Genomic DNA, 17779 nt, shown 5'->3' on the forward strand with positions numbered 1-17779 from the left:
AGGGGCAAAAAAGGGGAAAAACTAGGTATTTCTGGTCATTGGACAATTAAGACAATTTAGAAGCAGTATAATGGAGGTAATTCTAAAACATTTAACATACAATGTTGGGTATGTTCAGATTTACCTCCCTTACACTACTTGTATATTATGTATAAAGAAATTTCCGGTTTTGGACTAATTGCAAAAAAAGGGGGAGTGGTAGTTGTTTTCAATTTTATTTTTTAAATTTCTCAAATTCTAAATTTTTTGAAAAGTTAAAAGAAGAAATCTTTAATTGCACAATATTGCGCAATAGATTTGTAAGATCTGGACATTTGTTTTGTGTCAGAAACTCATATTATGTCAATCGCAATCCAAATTCAGAGCTGTATCAAGCTTGAATGTTGTGTCCATACTTGCCCCAACTGTTCAGGGTTTGATTTCTGCGGTCGTATAAAGCTGTGCCCTGCACTGCAGGGTTGTGGAAATATTTGTTGTGAGCACTTGTCCCTGGGCAAGTAAAACTATAAATTTTCCTTGTCCGGAAAATAGTTACTTGCCTGATGATCCCAATAAATATTGAAGTATTTCTTGTTAGCTAATATGTGATTCTAATTTTGCAGCAGTTTTTGAATAAAGATTGTAGCCAGTAGGTACATATACTCAATTTGAGGAGAGGACAGTAATTGAAGAAATGTAAACTAGTAAATAATATATAAACCATTGATGTTGCGGTGTTTCTCTCAACTGACACTCTTGTTATTGATTATTTATTATTGTCTTGATGAGCAATTAAAGCGTTCCTTTTAATTTACCACTTCGACAACAAATTATATTGACCTTTCATCAATAAATAGGACAAAAACTTAATTTATTTTGCAAATTTCCATCCTAGATAGCCAGAGGCAATCTGATATCCACAATGTCTGAATTTCTCTGTTTTTTATTTTAAATACTCTGTGTCCTCCATTTGCGTTTTATGTTTTCTACTCGACTCATTACTCTTTTTGTCTTGCTTGCCCGGCTTATTATTTAAAAGTATTTATCAATCTGAATTTCATTACAAAATTTAAAGAAATGACACTTCGGGTAAATGATGGATAAAACCTAATCAATGATCCTGGGTCAATGGACAAAGCCAATGCAATTTTACGCGACTCGGGTTTGTATACTTATTTTAATTTATTTTGGTAATCCGTCTATTTCCGGTATTATGTAATATTTATCGTCATGAACATTGATGTTTTTACTAGCTGACCATTGGTTTCTTTTACATAATTTAAACATTTTTATACGTTTAGAAATCAATTTTATATTTTTGTTGGAATTAATCTTTGTTTTGTATATTTTTTTACTTGTCCATGGGCAACCAAGACAAAAATAATTACTTGTCCGGTTGTTCAAACGAGTCGGGCGAGTCGGGCATAGCATTTCCACACCCCTGTGCAGAGCACCCGGTTTTATTAAAGTTTAATGGGAGCATTGACAGGCAGACAAGTTACCAAGGGGGGATAATCCTAATAGTTTGTAATTTTTCCATTCAAGTTTTTATTGTTTGTAATTTTTATATTAAAGTTTAATAGGAGCGTTGACAGGCAGACAAGTAACCAAGGGTGGATAATCCTAATAGTTTGTAATTTTTCCATTCAAGTTTTTATTGTTTGTAATTTTTATATTAAAGTTTAATGGGAGCATTGCAAGCAGACAAGTAACTAAGGGGGGAAATCCTTATTGTTTGTAATTTTTCCATACACGTTTTTATTGTTTTTAATTTTTATATTAAAGTTTAATGGGAGCATTGACAGGCAGACAAGTAACTAAGGGGGGATAATCCTAATAGTTTGTAATTTTTCGATTCAAGTTTTTATTGTTTGTAATTATTATCTCAAAATTTAATGGAAGCATTGACAGGCAGGCAAGTTACCAAGGGGGGATAATCCTAATTGTTTGTAATTTTTCCATTCAAGTTTTTATTGCTTGTAATTTTATATTAAAGTTTAATGGGAGCATTGACAGGCAGACAAGTTACCAAGGGGGATAATCTTAATAGTTTGTAATTTTTCCATTCAAGTTTTTATTGTTTGTAATTTTTATATTAAAGTTTAATGGGAGCATTGACAGGCAGACAAGTAACTAAGGGGGGATAATCCTTATAGTTTGTAATTTTTCCATACACGTTTATATTGTTTTTAATTTTTATATTAAAGTTTAATGGGAGCATTGACAGGCAGACAAATAACTAAGGGGGGATAATCCTAATAGTTTGTAATTTTTCGATTCAAGTTTTTATTGTTTGTAATTATTATCTCAAAATTTAATGGAAGCATTGACAGGCAGGCAAGTTACCAAGGGGGGATAATCCTAATTGTTTGTAATTTTTCCATTCAAGTTTTTGTTGCTTGTAATTTTATATTAAAGTTTAATGGGAGCATTGACAGGCAGACAAGTTACCAAGGGGGATAATCCTAATAGTTTGTAATTTTTCCATTCAAGTTTTTATTGTTTGTAATTTTTATATCAAAGCTTAATGGGAGCATTGACATGCAGACAAGTAACCAAGGGGAGATTATCCTGACTGTTTGTAATTTTCTGTTCTTATGAAATTTCAGAAAACCACCTTCCAGTGCAATGAGCTTGTAAATAGAGGACTGATACTCAATTTAAAAGAATGAATTAATACAGGAAAATAAAAAAAATAATGCTGAATGGTTTTTGTTAAAGTTAAAGCCTTTATCAGAATCACAGCTAATAATTGACTTACAATAAACGTTCTTCAGCAGAAAATTGATAGGGTCCAAAGACTCAAAACCTTCCATTGTAGTCATAAGGCACCATAATATTTTTTTGACATTAGGGACTGCTTTGATATTGCTTCATATTTACATTTGTTCAAAATAAACTTACTTTAGTTAGGAAATGTAGTTGACATGCTCCAGAACTACTTCATGAAATAATCAATATGTAGTCAAGATAGAAAAAGACAAAACAATCGTATAGTTATTAGTTGTTTTTGGTGACAAGTGCATATTAAAATGAAAATAACAGCTCTTTGAAAATCAAATTTTAGTCAGTGTATGATCAGATTTCGTTTTACAAATAGATAACCAGGTATGCTTCTTGTGTTTTAAGCTGAATAATTCTTACCTGCAATTCAAACTCTACTGAGTTGATATCAACAAAATGTTTTCTGGCAAACGTCTGCTTGATGGCCTCTATAAATCTGTCGGGCCTGAGAAACATGGAGAGATTGTAAGCAACAGGAGAGGGATCATTCACTAAAGCAGACATGATTTGGATCTTCACAGGAATTTCTTTTATCCATTTAGTCAGACTACTGCATGATGGGAAAGTTTGAGCTAGCCACAACTGTGGTACTCTATCTCTGTTCATTGAGTGAATGACATCATCATAATGTGATGGTGTAATTATTTCACCTTTTGACCTCCGCTGAAGTAAGGACAAATCTGATTGAACAGTCTGAATTAAAGTTTTATATCCCTCCACTTCATAATGAGTAAAGACATCAATAGGATACATTTGATTTTTGTTTGTCTCTGGTAATACAGAACATTTCTGTAAAGTAGATATCAGACTTGGTAATATACTGTCCACAGATACTTCACGATAACTAATGGCCGTGTTCACACGTAGTAATAACTCTGGAGCTCCAATCACTTGGATCATATCCTTTATTAGTACCCTGAAAATAAAAAAACAAAACATATTATGAAAGCTAACTGATTGAAAGAAGTGTAACTGTATTTATCAACTATTTGTTTCATGGTGATGAACTTGTAACTATTTTTATACTTAATGTATTGTAATTTTCATTTAAAATCTGCTTACATCAAATGTGGTGGTGTATGTGAAGCTTTGTAAACCACTAACCTGCTGTGAGTATACATGACATCTTTATCAGCTGTTTCAGGGAGACCATAGTTCTTGGCTGTCAGTTCCTCCAGTGAGTCAACAGCTTTCTTTAGAGTGAAGTTCTCTGGGGATTCCATCAGTAATGTACTCAGTAAGCCAACAATGTCATTGGACCTTTTCTCTGGGATCTGAAATATCAATAAATTTATAAATGTCTAATCATGTGGATTCATTTTTTTTTTGTGGGTACCAATTTTCGTGGATTAAAGAAAACTTGAAAAAATACTCGTGGATATTTAATTGTGTGGTTTTGCCTAAGTCTGCATAAAAGCCTAAAGAAAATTTGCAATTCGTTGAACATTCAATTTTGGTGGTTCACCTGTACCCACGAAATCCATGAAACTTTGTATCCAACGTATAATAATGAATCCACAGTAATACAAACATTTTTATGAAAAATGTTATATCTTCTGATACTCCCAATATTGTTACCAAAGACAAATCATTATTTACTTATAAACAAAATATGAGATTTTCTTCTCATTACAAAATCCAAATAGACCTCTTTCTATAGTAATAATCGTTCAAATAATGGCATTACAGCTGTTGTCAAATTGTTTGAAAGTGTAACTTTGAGTAAGTTAGGCTGACTAACCTGTTTGCCAGTGGCATACTGAACCAGTATACTGACCAAGGACTGGACAACTTTAGCATCAGTACTATCAGTGCAATGGTCAGAGTAAGCTTTAGCCACCATGTCCATTATTTTTTCTGTCGATGTAGACTTTGACACCACTTTTTTAAAAACATCAACAGCCATGGCCATGTCACTCAAAGTCCAATGGTGGTCATTGATAAATGCATTACGACCATAGAAACTTTGTTGTAACAAGAGAGAATGGAGCAAAGCCAAAGGCATTATTTTGTTTTGCTTCCCAGAAACCTGTAACAGATTAAAACAAATATTAAGTTAAGAACTTTCATTTTAACAAATATAAACTAGAACACACCCATGATACCGCAGGTATGACTGAATTAAAGTATATAACTATGCGTAAGCCTTATTTTAGCCTGGATTTTTTGTATTGGTATTGTCATCTGATAAAGTTATGTTGATTATAAGATGCACAGTTTTCTCTCCTTTCAAAATCTTTCTGTTTAAACCTGCGACCTGGAACCTATCAATTATTGGTAATATTAATTATTAAGAAAACAAAGGGCATGGAATGAAGTAATTTTTAATCAACAGCATTGTCCTATATTAGTCATAAATAAAGTTAAATTCTTTGACTCACAGTTTTACGTCATGCTGGCTAACTAATTGGAAATCACATCATTGTCCTATATTAGTTATAAAGTAAAGTTGAAAAGCTTACACTGTCATTAATATGTTTCCAGTTCTGTAGAAGGAATGCCACACTCCTGTATGATTTCTGCATGGTAGATTTAAAGTTACCAGTCTTCTCACATGTCACTTTGATACCATACTGTACAAGAACACCTGCAATTCATATTAAAAAGACATTATAGTGAGAGTTAAAACAAATAATGTTTTTTTGGTGTAAGATAACATTGTTCCACAGTGAACAGACTAGAGAGCATAAATATTTGGAACACACAATTGTCTTATTAAGCTCAAACTGGACTCACATCTATCAAAATTATAATGTGTCCATAAAAATTATGTTCTCCTAAAAGTCCAAATATTGGCATTCATGAGAGAGAATAAAATTTGTGAAATAACTTGTAACAGAGAAAATATCACTCTTATAAAAAAAAAACTCATTCAGATGTTTATAAGACATTAGACTGACTTTAATATATATTAAGCTACTTTTGATTTTAAATTTGCTATAAAGCTTTAAAACCTGCTAAAATAGCCTCATTTTGAGATCTTGTTATTAATATTAAGACATGAGCCACATCTGCATTTTGTTTTGTTTATTAAAATGTTAATGTGTGTTTAAAATTTTTGGGTAAAGCCTGGGCTCAAATCAATTTTTGTTTCCTATCTTTGATAACATCATCATGCCTCCTCATTTATTGTCTGGTTTTAGTAAAGTCCTAATATTGGTCATATGCTTTGTGCAGATAAGTATAATCCACAATCTATTTGACTAATTGATAAATTAGCATTAACTAAATGTCTAGTGAAAAATATCTCATACATATTAAGGGCAATAAACACAATCTGAATGTATTGTTGATATGTTGTGGATAAGTTGTTCCTACCTGGAATGAGTCTACCACTGTCTGCCTGTGTAGTAATCCACAATCTAAATGTATTGTGGATATGTAATTCATTGTCTTCATCTCCAGTTTTAGAGAAAGTAACCAAGCTATTTACGTCATCAGATATATCTGTTTTCTGTCTCTTTCTCTCTTGTTTTATCCATTTACTGTATACAATATCCTGTTAAAAGTAAAGTTACAGGGATAATATACTACACAAAGATTTAAAATAGCTGGGAAAAAATGTGATTGGAGAAAATTTCAGGTCCTGAAATTCCTAAATCACAAAGTGGTCTGCAAATTTCATTTTTGGATGTTTTAATTTTTCCGTGAATTTACATTCTATACAGTCAATCAAAACATGAATAAACTGAGAGAGATTTGTTCAATTAATCATTTATTTTTAAAACTTAGAAATATATTTACCTTTAGCAAAATATAAAATTCTTGCTCTGGTTCCTCAGCTAAATGATAATTCTGTAAAAGTAACCAGTATCCATTCTGTATACAATCCTCTAATGCATGTCTCACTTCACACATTTGACCTGGTACCCCGAAGTTCATTACTCTTACTTTACCTTCCATACCAATTTCCTTAGCTAACCTCTTCACCTCATGAGTGGGACTAACATAAGAATAGCCTGAAATAATTGTAATATATAAAAGACCTGAAATAATTGTAGTATATCAAAAGACAATTACCAAATGAGTATGATATACCTCTGCATATCATTATTTACCCACAAGGAATTGAGAACAGAATTTTAATAATCTAACTGACAAATGTTTAACCCTTATTTTTCTAGAGCTTTTGTTTCTTCTAAATTATTTTTTACTTTAAAACAAGTTATAAAAGAGAGGGAACATAAACCACAGGAACATTAAAACTAAAAAACAAACTGCCAAAACGACCAAAAGACATACACAGTATAAACACATCATAGTCAAATAAAGAGCAACATGAACCCCACCAAAAATGACTGGTGATCTCAGATTCATACAGATCCTGCTCAACATGATGCACCTGTATGTTGCTCAGGTTAGTACAAATCCAGTGATCAGTCTAAAATAATCACTTTTTTAGACAAATGAAACTTATTCTTGAGTTTTGCAACCTTGTTCTGAACACCTATTTAAACAACATCATCATTTGATACAGTACAATCATGGTTCTTCCAATCTGTATTATGGTCCTATTTCCCTGCTTCGTCATTGTTCGTTAGGCATATCATCTTTAACAATGGAAAAGGGGTTAAGTAAAGAAATTAAAACAAAAATGCAAGACCATTGCCCAGCTTTTAGTAAATGTTTAGTCTAGTTGGTTGGAAAAAAACCCAATGAGCAAAGAATATTTAAAGGTATTATAGATGAGAACAATAAATCTTGTGAGTGAACAACCTATATACTGACCTTTTGTGGCAGATGATGATCCTTTATCATGTGATGTATTTGGCATCATAAACACGACTGGTGTAGTATTGTTAGTGTAGGCATAGACATCTCTTATGTTGTAATTGTCTGGTAAACTTCGTACACTACCCATCTCATATAGGGTCATGGCGCTTGCTAACTCACACAGCTGTAAGATAACATAGTAAAGTATATATTAATGTCACAATCTCTGGCTTACAAGGCTCATTATGAGCAAAGTTCTAAGTCTGAATCTGTGTCAACTGTTTTATATATTAAAGTTTTTGTCATTTGGGAAAGTTAATGTCTTCAATAGTCTTTGTTAAATTGACAAACAACTTTTTTAGGCTACTACCAAATAGTGCTGATATAAATATGTGAAAACCAATAATATTGAAATACTTATAGATCTAGTATTATGTTGTCATTACACATTAACATTGTTCAAAGTAGCTGCTGAGCTCACAACAAATGAACTTAAAATCTTGATTTTACCTCAAGTGATACAAAAACTTCATAAAAATATGTGAAAACCAGTAATAGACTATTTACCCTTTGAGGTGCACAAATTTTCCACAGAATACATTTCTGGAATACTGATAGTTCCTGCATAGTCATACCAGGCACTGGGTTCATTATAGCAATGGGATGCTAAAAACAGTGTAAAATATCATATAAATTCACATTAATCAAGACATATAAAAGGTTTACAAAGAAACTGTTGACAAACAAAATAAAACCAGAAATAGTAATGGTTTGAAAATAGAGATTCTTCATCAAATGAAAAAAGATTTTCTTTTTTTGTAGATGAATCATTTCTCATGTTAAACTTCATGATATCTAACTTTGGTAGTTATAAGTGTTAGGATTAAATAAGAGCACATGGTAATAAGAAATGATAAGCATCACCTACCTGGAAGTACTCCTGCCACTGTATACCATTCTGTATCAAAGACTTCCTCAAACCATGATAACAATGGTGAAGCTGTTCTAGCACTAAACAATCTATCCATATCTGTAATAACAATTTAATGTTAGCAAAATTAACAATCTATCCATATCTGTAATAACAATTTAATGTAAGTAAAACAGTCTATCAAAATCTGCAATACAGTAACAATAAATATTATTAAAGTCATAAGAAACGAGTAACCGGTGAAAAATAATGTTCTTCCAATTCTTGAACCAATGCATACAAACATCATTAACTTAGTCTTCTGTGCACGAATTTATCATTTTTTTCGTGTAAATTTCGTATAATCGTTTTTTTTTTTTTCAATCGGTCAGTGTTGTTGTGAAAATATGGCAGGTAATTAAAGTTCGTGTTTAAGCCGAAGTTTAACGATTGTCACCTGTTTGTCAACAATAGACAAAAATCAACAAAAAAGCATGGAAATTGAGCACGTGTTTAACATGTAAATTGAGATAATAGTTTATTTTAAGTACATCCATGCGTATTGCGATCACCGGATTTTTACGAGATGGGTCACACTGAGGTCACTTTGCATACGGAAAATATGTCGGAGGAATTGCTTCCTGGAAGGAAGCAATTAAAATAAAGTAAACTTCTTCTAAATATGAATAAATTAAAGAATTTTCTTCAGAAAAAAGTATATGTACATAAGTTTTGTAATGAAAACTATCCATTGAGTTATAAAAAAAACATATGCATTATTTTTTTTAATTTGAGGTTTCTTATGACTTTAAAAACAGACAACAAATCAGTTTACTTTATATTAATGATATCAGCAAAAGAAATCTGAACTTTGGTAAACAACAAATAATATTTCTATATCTCATTTAAGGAGGTAGACATAGGTTAAGGGAAATAACTCTTAAAATCATCAGTACGTTTATGTCAACCATTTTTTAAGAATATATTCTAAGCTTCTAGGTTACATAGATTATTTTCAATCTGTTTCAGGTAAATGCTTAAAATACATGGATGAACTTGACTTTTACAAACGCTTAACTGATTTAAAGAGTTATCTCCCTGAACCAAGGTCTACCCCCTTAAAATATCAATATAAGTTATCTGAAATAAATAGGAGTTTATTTTACAATATAACAAAAAATACAATATCATTGTAAACCAATATTTCATAATACACATGTACCAACTATAGTCACAAAAATTAAAAAATGCAATGAATTGTCACTGATAGATGTTTGTTAGTTATACTTAAATGATCTCCTGAGGCCTGATGTAACAACATCATTTCATTATACAATTTAAACCCTCATACTTCTATACTTGTGCATGAATCCCTACCTGTCCTGCCATCCAGCCTGGTTTACTGTCCATTAAAGGTAGCTCATCTATTCCTTGTTTATCAAAATTATTAATAAATAAGCTTAATTCCTTGGTTGTGGCTTTCCCAGACATTCTTAACCTTTCCATGGAAACCAGTAACTGAAGCAATTGATAGTGTTGTTCAAACATCATCATAGACACATATTTAAAGATGGCTGCCGATGAAGCATCTGCTAACTCTTGTGCTCTGGCTTGAGGTGCTCCTGTGTTACAAAACAATATTACCAATGTGACATAACTTTGACCAATATAGTACTGATGATTTTACAATGGTTCCTACGTACTGTAGAATCTGAACATCTTGTTATAGCAGTAGTAAATGATAAATAGAAGCAATGTTTCGAAAAAAATAAAGTTTACCAATAAAAAACAATCTTAATCTACATAAAAATTATGTTTTTAAAATATATTTGTTTTTTTGATAATGCAGACCAATAATTACAATATCTCTAGTTATCATATAAAATGTTAAATAATTTCCGGGTCAAAGGTTATAGTTTACTTACCCACACTTCCCTTGCCCCTGTCCCTACTTTTCATCACACAACTGAATATCTCCACGAATACACTGAATGGTAGATAATAATAAGGATGTAGCACACACATCTTCTTTATCATGTTGTATAAAACAGTGATGTGTGTGATCATTATACGATAGTGTGCAAATTTCTCCTCCAAGTGGTCTCCCATGAAACGAGTTTCTTCTAGTATTTGCTTGTTCTTATGAATTTCCTCATGGCAAGCTAGCAGAGAATTCAGCATGGTCTGATCTTCCAGCAGTGGTCCATCTAAGTTTAAGGTCTTCTCTCGAATCAGTTCCTGTATAGAAAATAGAGCATATAAATATCTATATATAATTATTTTGCAAGTATGATGTGTCTTTTGGTTTCTTGTGGAGAGTTGTCTCATTGACAATCATACCATATCTTCTTTTTATATGGCAAGATGTTTGATAGTTACCTTGTGCATGTTGTGGGACATATTATTTAAAAAAAAATGTTCTTGTAAAGAGTTCAATTTTTAAGACAAAAAGGATAACAAAAACTATAAATCTCCTTTAATTTCTGTCAAATAGTAAATATCTGGGATTTTTTTTTGCTTTGTTTGCTAATGGCAATTCACCACAAAATTTACCATACATGAACATTTCACTTTGAAAGTATAACAATAATGAACACAATAGAGATCTAAATGAATCTTCTCCAACAAACCTGACCCTAAAATAATCTGAAAAATATAAGCCTTCTACAACCATAGGCAGGAATTAACAACTTACATGTTCTTTAGCTAGCCTTTGTCTGTGTAAGATAATGTCATTTTCATTGGATCGTTTTTGTCCCTCAAATTCTTTCTTCTCTACTTTCATTGTTTCACTGAGTAGGTGGTTCATTATAGCTTCATCACTGAGGGCCATGTTTATTACACACATTCTGTGTATTGGGATACTGTGTAATCCATCACCTACAATATCATATTTATGTGGTAATTAATAAAATTCTAACTGCTGTTTTGAGACTGAAAAATTCTTCTTGTCACTGAAATTTTTTACTGGTCACTTTTAGCATTCAAATACAATACAGTTTTTTTATACAATTGGAGTGTATGTTTAAGCAAGGATTTGTATAGATCTTTCTATACATATCCTTGGTTTAAGGTAGTCTTACTAAATTACAAACATTTTTTTTTTGCTAATTTGAGAAAAATGTGATTCATATAATGCTTTTTTAAAACTATAATATAAAGTATGCCTATAGACCTTTTTTTTCAAGCTACAGGTTTTGCGAAATGGTCAAATGTTGAATAAATTATACACGAACAAGAACACAACTTTAGTGTGATAGAAAGATCATTACAAGATAGAATTTTAAGATAAAATATCTTAGATAACATTTAAGATAAAATATCTAAATGTAAGTTATCTCCCCTTATAAACAATGTTGAAAAATTTGAATCATACAAATGTTCTAAATTTAAAAAAAAATATGATGTAACAATAAGATAAAACACATAATTTTCTTTCTTTAGATGATGTCTTCAGAATGAGTTACATTCCTCACTAAAAATTTGAATACTTTATTACAGTTCTATATATATAGCTAGATTGTTGAAGACATCCTATTCATTAATACAGTTGTAAAATACTAATACTAATAAGTTATCTCCCCTTCCTATTATATTTACCTTTGAGGAAGAGTGGAACAGATGTACTAAGATATAGTTTGAAGTTTGGATGATATCTGAACTCATATGTTCCAACTTTGATGATTTTATTTCCTTCTTTGTCAACAAAGAAATGCTTCAGCAATAATCCTCTAAATACTGGATCTAAGGATTTTCTCTCAATATGTGTAATCAGAATTGTTATACCTATAAACAACAAATAAGAATCCATTATAATGTATTAAGACTTTCTCTTTATATTTCTGGTTCTTTTGTTTGGTCATATTAGTTTTGTTAACATTATGATTGACATTCTAACAGTTTAAAGGATCAAATATTTACAATTCATGTTGAATAACAAATGTATATAAATTTATACACAAAATAAATAAAATACTGCAAAAAGTACTTTAGTTGACAATATGGGGGTTGTTTTATTTTGACCAGGAGTAACTGTTGTACTTTTTAAGATGTCACAAACAAAAGTTGAGTTCTAAAAAATCTCTACTCACCATGTACAATGGCATTTATAAGTTTACTGTCCAGTGAGGGATCATCAGCTTCTATTATCCACAAATTACTGTCTGGACGATCTAAGTTCTGTTCAGTATGGAGACTGAAGTTTTCCCAACTATTAGTAACAGAGGTCACAGGTCGAAGTTCTTCACTGTTCCATGTGTTACGTGAATGTCTTCCCATTGTACTGCAATCATAATAAATTAAACTTTTGTCAAATCAAGTGGGTAATGCCAGAGAAAATGCTTGGAGGAGTAATATTAAAATAATGCTTCATAAAATTAGTGAATCAGAAACGCATTTCTGGATTTACCTTCATCAGGAACTCTCAAAAGCTAAAATTACCAGACAAGGATTAAAAATTACTTTAATACATTTGGAGCTTTAAGGCCAAAAAGAGACATAAGAATAAAGAGGGGCCAACAGTCAACTTTGCCAGTGAGTGTCAGAATAAAGAGGGGCTAACAGTCAACTTTGCCAGTGAGCGTCAGAATAAAGAGGGGCCAACAGTCAACTTTACCAGTGAGCGTCAGAATAAAGAGGGGTCAACTTTGCCATTGAGATTCAGAATAAAGAGGGGCCAACAGTCAACTTTGCCAGTGAGCGTCAGAAGAAAGAAGGGCCAACAGTCAACTTTACCAGTGAGTGTCAGAAGAAAGAGGGGCCAACAGTCAACTTTACCCCACATTCAACTTTGCCAGTAACAGTCAACTTTACCAGTGAGCGTCAGAATAAAGAGGGGCCAACAGTCAACTTTACCAGTGAGTGTCAGAATAAAGAGGGGCCAACAGTCAACTTTGCCAGTAAGCGTCAGAATAAAGAGGGGCCAACAGTCAACTTTGCCAGTGAGCGTCAGAAGAAAGAGGGGTCAACAGTCAACTTTACCAGTGAGCGTCAGAATAAAGAGGGGCCAACAGTCAACTTTACCAGTGAGCGTCAGAATAAAGAGAAGTCAACTTTGCCAGTGAGCTTCAGAATAAAGAGGGGCCAAAAGTCAACTTTGCCAGTGAGCGTCAGAAGAAAGAGGGGCCAACAGTCAACTTTGCCAGTGAGCATCAGAATAAAGAGGGGCCAACAGTCAACTTTGCCAGTGAGCGTCAGAAGAAAGAGGGGCCAACAGTCAACTTTGCCAGTGAGCGTCAGAATAAAGAGGGGCCAACAGTCAACTTTACCAGTGAGCGTCAGAATAAAGAGGGGCCAACAGTCAACTTTACCAGTGAGCGTCAGAATAAAGAGGGGCCAACAGTCAACTTTGCCAGTGAGAGTCAGGATATTAGTTTTTAACTACAGATGCTTTTTATATAGCATAATTGATGACTACAAAATATTAACTACTTGTACATCTTTGAAGGTAAACCAGCCAACTAAACAATATCACACTAATTAAATGTAAGTTTACACATCAAGATAAGTCATATGAGAAAATATCAGGTTAATAAAAAGATAAATGGTAAACTGACTGAGTGTCAATGAGAGTGAGTGATAAGTAATAATGCTAAAGCTTAAAGCCTTAGAAATAATCATTCAAAACTGATTTCTGAAGGTAGATGCAGTATACTGCTGCATTGCTTCTTATAAATATTAAATTTGATTAGCTGAAAACTACTGAATTATAATACCACTACAAGAAAGAGAGCGATCAGCTGACTTACGACTCGTCTGATTGAAAATGAACTCTAACACTGTCATCTCTGAAATACATAACTTTTCAAATTGTATTTAATCTGCAAACTTATTTTATCTGCAAACTTATTCAATCTACTATGTATTTCTCATACTTCATCAACTTCTGTCTCATTTATGAATTAAAAAAAAAAAAATTGTTTCTAAAATAATCTGGAATTCAGGGGATGGGGTAATCAACAATCTACACACTTTTTAGTGACATAATTTTAGAACAAATAGATAGGTAATTTAACTTTTTCACTTCTTGAAAATCAACCAACAATCAATCTTACTATTAAAGTTTTGGGTTCATACAGAAATAAATCCCCAAAAATAATGAAATATTCCAAAAATTAAAACTATGATCAAAATTTTAATAAAATTTGAAATATATTATACATTTATTCTTTTAGGAAAATATTAGCAAAATCTTCATTGAAATGACTTAGGCATTTATCTACCTCAGAGCTGTCATTAGTTTTAAAATATTTGAAATCTAATCATTCTTAAAAAGGTAGGAGATCCTTAGGCAAATATATTTTTCAGGTTAGGTGAAATATTCTATCACTATATTAAAACCATTTCATGATTCTTGAAAAGGTTACCTAAAAATCTAGGTAGAAAATAAAATAATGCAAATCAAGTTACTTTTAATGGTTGCTAAATCATCTGGTCTATTTAAATAGCAATGAAGGTAAAACTTATACATCCAGGACCAAAATAAAAGACCTACATCTTTCTCAACTTCAGACCCTAAAAGAACTTTTACATTTGTTATCAAAACCTTTGACAAAATGGATTGATAATAAATGTAGGGTGAGATCTTACCTCTTAGTATAATCTGTAGTAGTAAGAGTATTGGTAGATGCTGTACGGTCATCAGTATACACATCAGAGTAAGTCAGAGTTGTTCCACGACTAGGTGGTAACTGACCAGAACTACTCTTACTTCTGTTGGATTCAAGAGGAATTCCTTAAATAATAAATATCATTTTATAAAATCAGTCAAAAATACTTAAGGAATTATTGTAATATTTTTCTGTCTATGAATAACATCAAAAATGTGGTGCACAATAAATAACCTGCGTAGCAGATTATTTTACAGTGTGAACCACATTTTTTATGTTATTTGGAATAGAAATAAAAAATATTACAGTTATTTCTTATAATTTAAATCTAAATTCCATTTTAAACCAGAGTAAACCATGAAAAAACGTTGATGACGTCACGTCACATTACTAAATTATGTCTACAAGATGATAAACAAAACAACGTCAGCCAATCAGAAGATGTGTTACATCCAAAATTAAATTATTTCTTAATAGAACAATAATTCACAAAGCAAACCATTTCAAGGACAGCTATAATTCTTTTTGTGGAAAGATTTTCTGAATCAAAATAACCTTAAACTTACCAAAATATATTTTACAATTGAGAATGGAAATAGGGAATGTGTCAAAGAGACATCAACTTGACAAAAAAACAGAAAAAATAATCTTTCACCATCTATCTGGCTTTTTACAAGAACAAATAAATAAAACTGACAATTGAAAAGATAAATAATTATTAATTCTAATGTTTTGGCAGAATCTAAATTTGAAAAAATCAGGAAATAATTTTGCACTCACCATCTAATTCATCAGGAGTACTCTCTTGTACATCTTTCTCTGTAAATACGTTTTTACTATTCTGAACTGTCTTTACCCATAATTCAGCCTGATTGTCTGGATCAATCAACATTGGCCAGCAGTGCTTACGATTGTGACAACTCACTCTCATCAAAAGTGCATTCTGTATGGAATGTAGGTCAGTTGGTAGATTGGACAGACGCCAATTACTCAACTCATCAAAATCACTGAGAATCTCTTGTAGAGTAAAATTATTCCTATTCATTAATGTGCTCTGCTCGTCCTCATCATCAGAATCTTCGAACTCAATAGTTTGTGTCTGATCATACTCAAAACTTTCTTGTTTCTTCAGTTCTGATTTGTAATATTTACTGGTATCGTAGACAGCAGGTGGGTATTTATATGTCTTTATTTCTGGTAGTGATGGCATGTCCAGAGTACTCTCACTACCTACACTACTTTCTGTAACAGTACGTGACATACTACTCGTTGTGTCAAACTCTTTATGTCCATCAAACAAACCCTCTAAGTTGGAACTTAATGGGAAAACATCTTCTCCAAGTTTCTTTGTCATTTTGTAAATTCCATGTTTTGATCTGTCCTGCCAATCATGCAGAAGTTCTGCTCGCCATTTATCCTCCAGAGGGCCATGATAACAGACACAAGCTGCTGTAATCAGAGCATCACCAGGTGATGTGAGCACATTACGACGGGCCTTTCTCAGCTCTGATTTCCACAAGTAATGCTGCATAGACATATGTTCCATCAGATTCACAGCTCTGGCTATCTTTCTCTCTATGGCCTATAACAAATATCTCAGTGCTAATAACATATATAAAAATATCAATAAAATATGATGTATTTTCACTTTTTCACTAAAAATATGGAGATTTTGGTTTCAAGAATATCACATAACAATATTGAACTCTTGTTCTCAATTTAGCTGTATTTTTTTTTTTGACAATCCTGCATACCATCTGGTATCTACTTTTAAAAGGGAACGCTAACAGCACAAAAATAACGGAGTTGGTTTTGGCAGTTCTTTATTTCTTTTTTTTAAATATCAAATTATGTAAAATATCTCATCTAATGATGAACAAATATCAGCTGCCTCTAAACCTCATCTTGTTTACTGCAGCAATTTGAAAGCCTGAATACTTCAATAATTGAAACATAATTTGTCAGTCCCCAAATCCTTTTTAGCAATCAAATATTGGTACAAATCTGTCAGTTTGTCTACATGTTCATTCCATGATTCTAAACATCACTATGAACTGCATTTCCCAAAAGTAAAATAAAAATCATTCTTGCAGTAAACTTTACTATATCCCAATTGAATTTCTTCCCCATTGATAAATATCTTGGTATCCCTCAAATATACAACATTACTGTTTAGAAACCCAAGAATTCAATGTGACGTTTTGCAGGCGTGGGTAAGGAACTTCTATTGTAACATCATTCTATTATGTTGTTGGTACTTTATATCTCAATGTGCTACTGCAATACAATTATACAGCTTACAACTTTAGTTTCATTTACAATATTATGGTGCCATGACCAGGAAACTAATTTCCGAATTACTGACTAACCTGCATATGCCTCTCTATTGTCTTTGCTCTCTTGACAGCAGCTTTGTGTGATGTAATCACCCTCTCTAGGGCACTCTTTATTCTGTTAGCTTCCACTCTCAACTGTCCAAGCTTAGCTTGGGCCTAAAACAATAAAGCTGTTATTATTATTTTGCAATACAAAGACAAAAACTACTGTCAGTTTTTTCTAAATATGTCAGGTAAAAATAGTCAAGCTTTGAGAAAATAATGTCTTTATGGAATTTTTATCTCCCAAATTTTAACCAAAACAAATCAATTTTGTTATTTTGTAAGTTAACAGATTTTTTTTTACCATTATGTGAGATTAAATGATTAAAAATATCATCTTTCAGACTTTGCCCAGTGAACAGATCTAACAAACAAAAAAGTATTTTGTGCATACTTAGCAATTGTTT

The 17779-nt window shown here is 31.9% G+C and overlaps 1 protein-coding gene across 9 annotated transcripts in view; it reads right to left on the reverse strand.

Moving 5' to 3' along the window:
* LOC139513727 (dynein heavy chain domain-containing protein 1-like) overlaps nucleotides 1-17779 on the reverse strand; it is a 109242-nt gene that overhangs the window by 8952 nt on the left and 82511 nt on the right. For 7 of the 9 annotated variants that reach the window (XM_071302482.1, XM_071302480.1, XM_071302477.1 and 4 more), the window contains 18 exons: nucleotides 17364-17486; nucleotides 15775-16576; nucleotides 14975-15119; nucleotides 14134-14172; nucleotides 12478-12668; nucleotides 11987-12172; nucleotides 11082-11266; nucleotides 10312-10624; nucleotides 9764-10008; nucleotides 8405-8506; nucleotides 8044-8142; nucleotides 7492-7660; nucleotides 6508-6722; nucleotides 6082-6262; nucleotides 5226-5350; nucleotides 4505-4792; nucleotides 3868-4037; nucleotides 3124-3679 (listed from right to left, as the gene is read on the reverse strand). In XM_071302482.1, the coding sequence (XP_071158583.1) occupies nucleotides 3124-3679; nucleotides 3868-4037; nucleotides 4505-4792; nucleotides 5226-5350; nucleotides 6082-6262; nucleotides 6508-6722; nucleotides 7492-7660; nucleotides 8044-8142; nucleotides 8405-8506; nucleotides 9764-10008; nucleotides 10312-10624; nucleotides 11082-11266; nucleotides 11987-12172; nucleotides 12478-12668; nucleotides 14134-14172; nucleotides 14975-15119; nucleotides 15775-16576; nucleotides 17364-17486 (4134 nt within the window). The remainder of the gene's footprint in view (nucleotides 1-3123; nucleotides 3680-3867; nucleotides 4038-4504; nucleotides 4793-5225; nucleotides 5351-6081; nucleotides 6263-6507; nucleotides 6723-7491; nucleotides 7661-8043; nucleotides 8143-8404; nucleotides 8507-9763; nucleotides 10009-10311; nucleotides 10625-11081; nucleotides 11267-11986; nucleotides 12173-12477; nucleotides 12669-14133; nucleotides 14173-14974; nucleotides 15120-15774; nucleotides 16577-17363; nucleotides 17487-17779) is intronic. The other 2 variants (XM_071302478.1, XM_071302481.1) reach the window with 1 other exon arrangement.

Source organism: Mytilus edulis, chromosome 2 (assembly GCF_963676685.1).
Source record: "Mytilus edulis chromosome 2, xbMytEdul2.2, whole genome shotgun sequence".
NCBI classification, from domain to species: domain Eukaryota; kingdom Metazoa; phylum Mollusca; class Bivalvia; order Mytilida; family Mytilidae; genus Mytilus; species Mytilus edulis.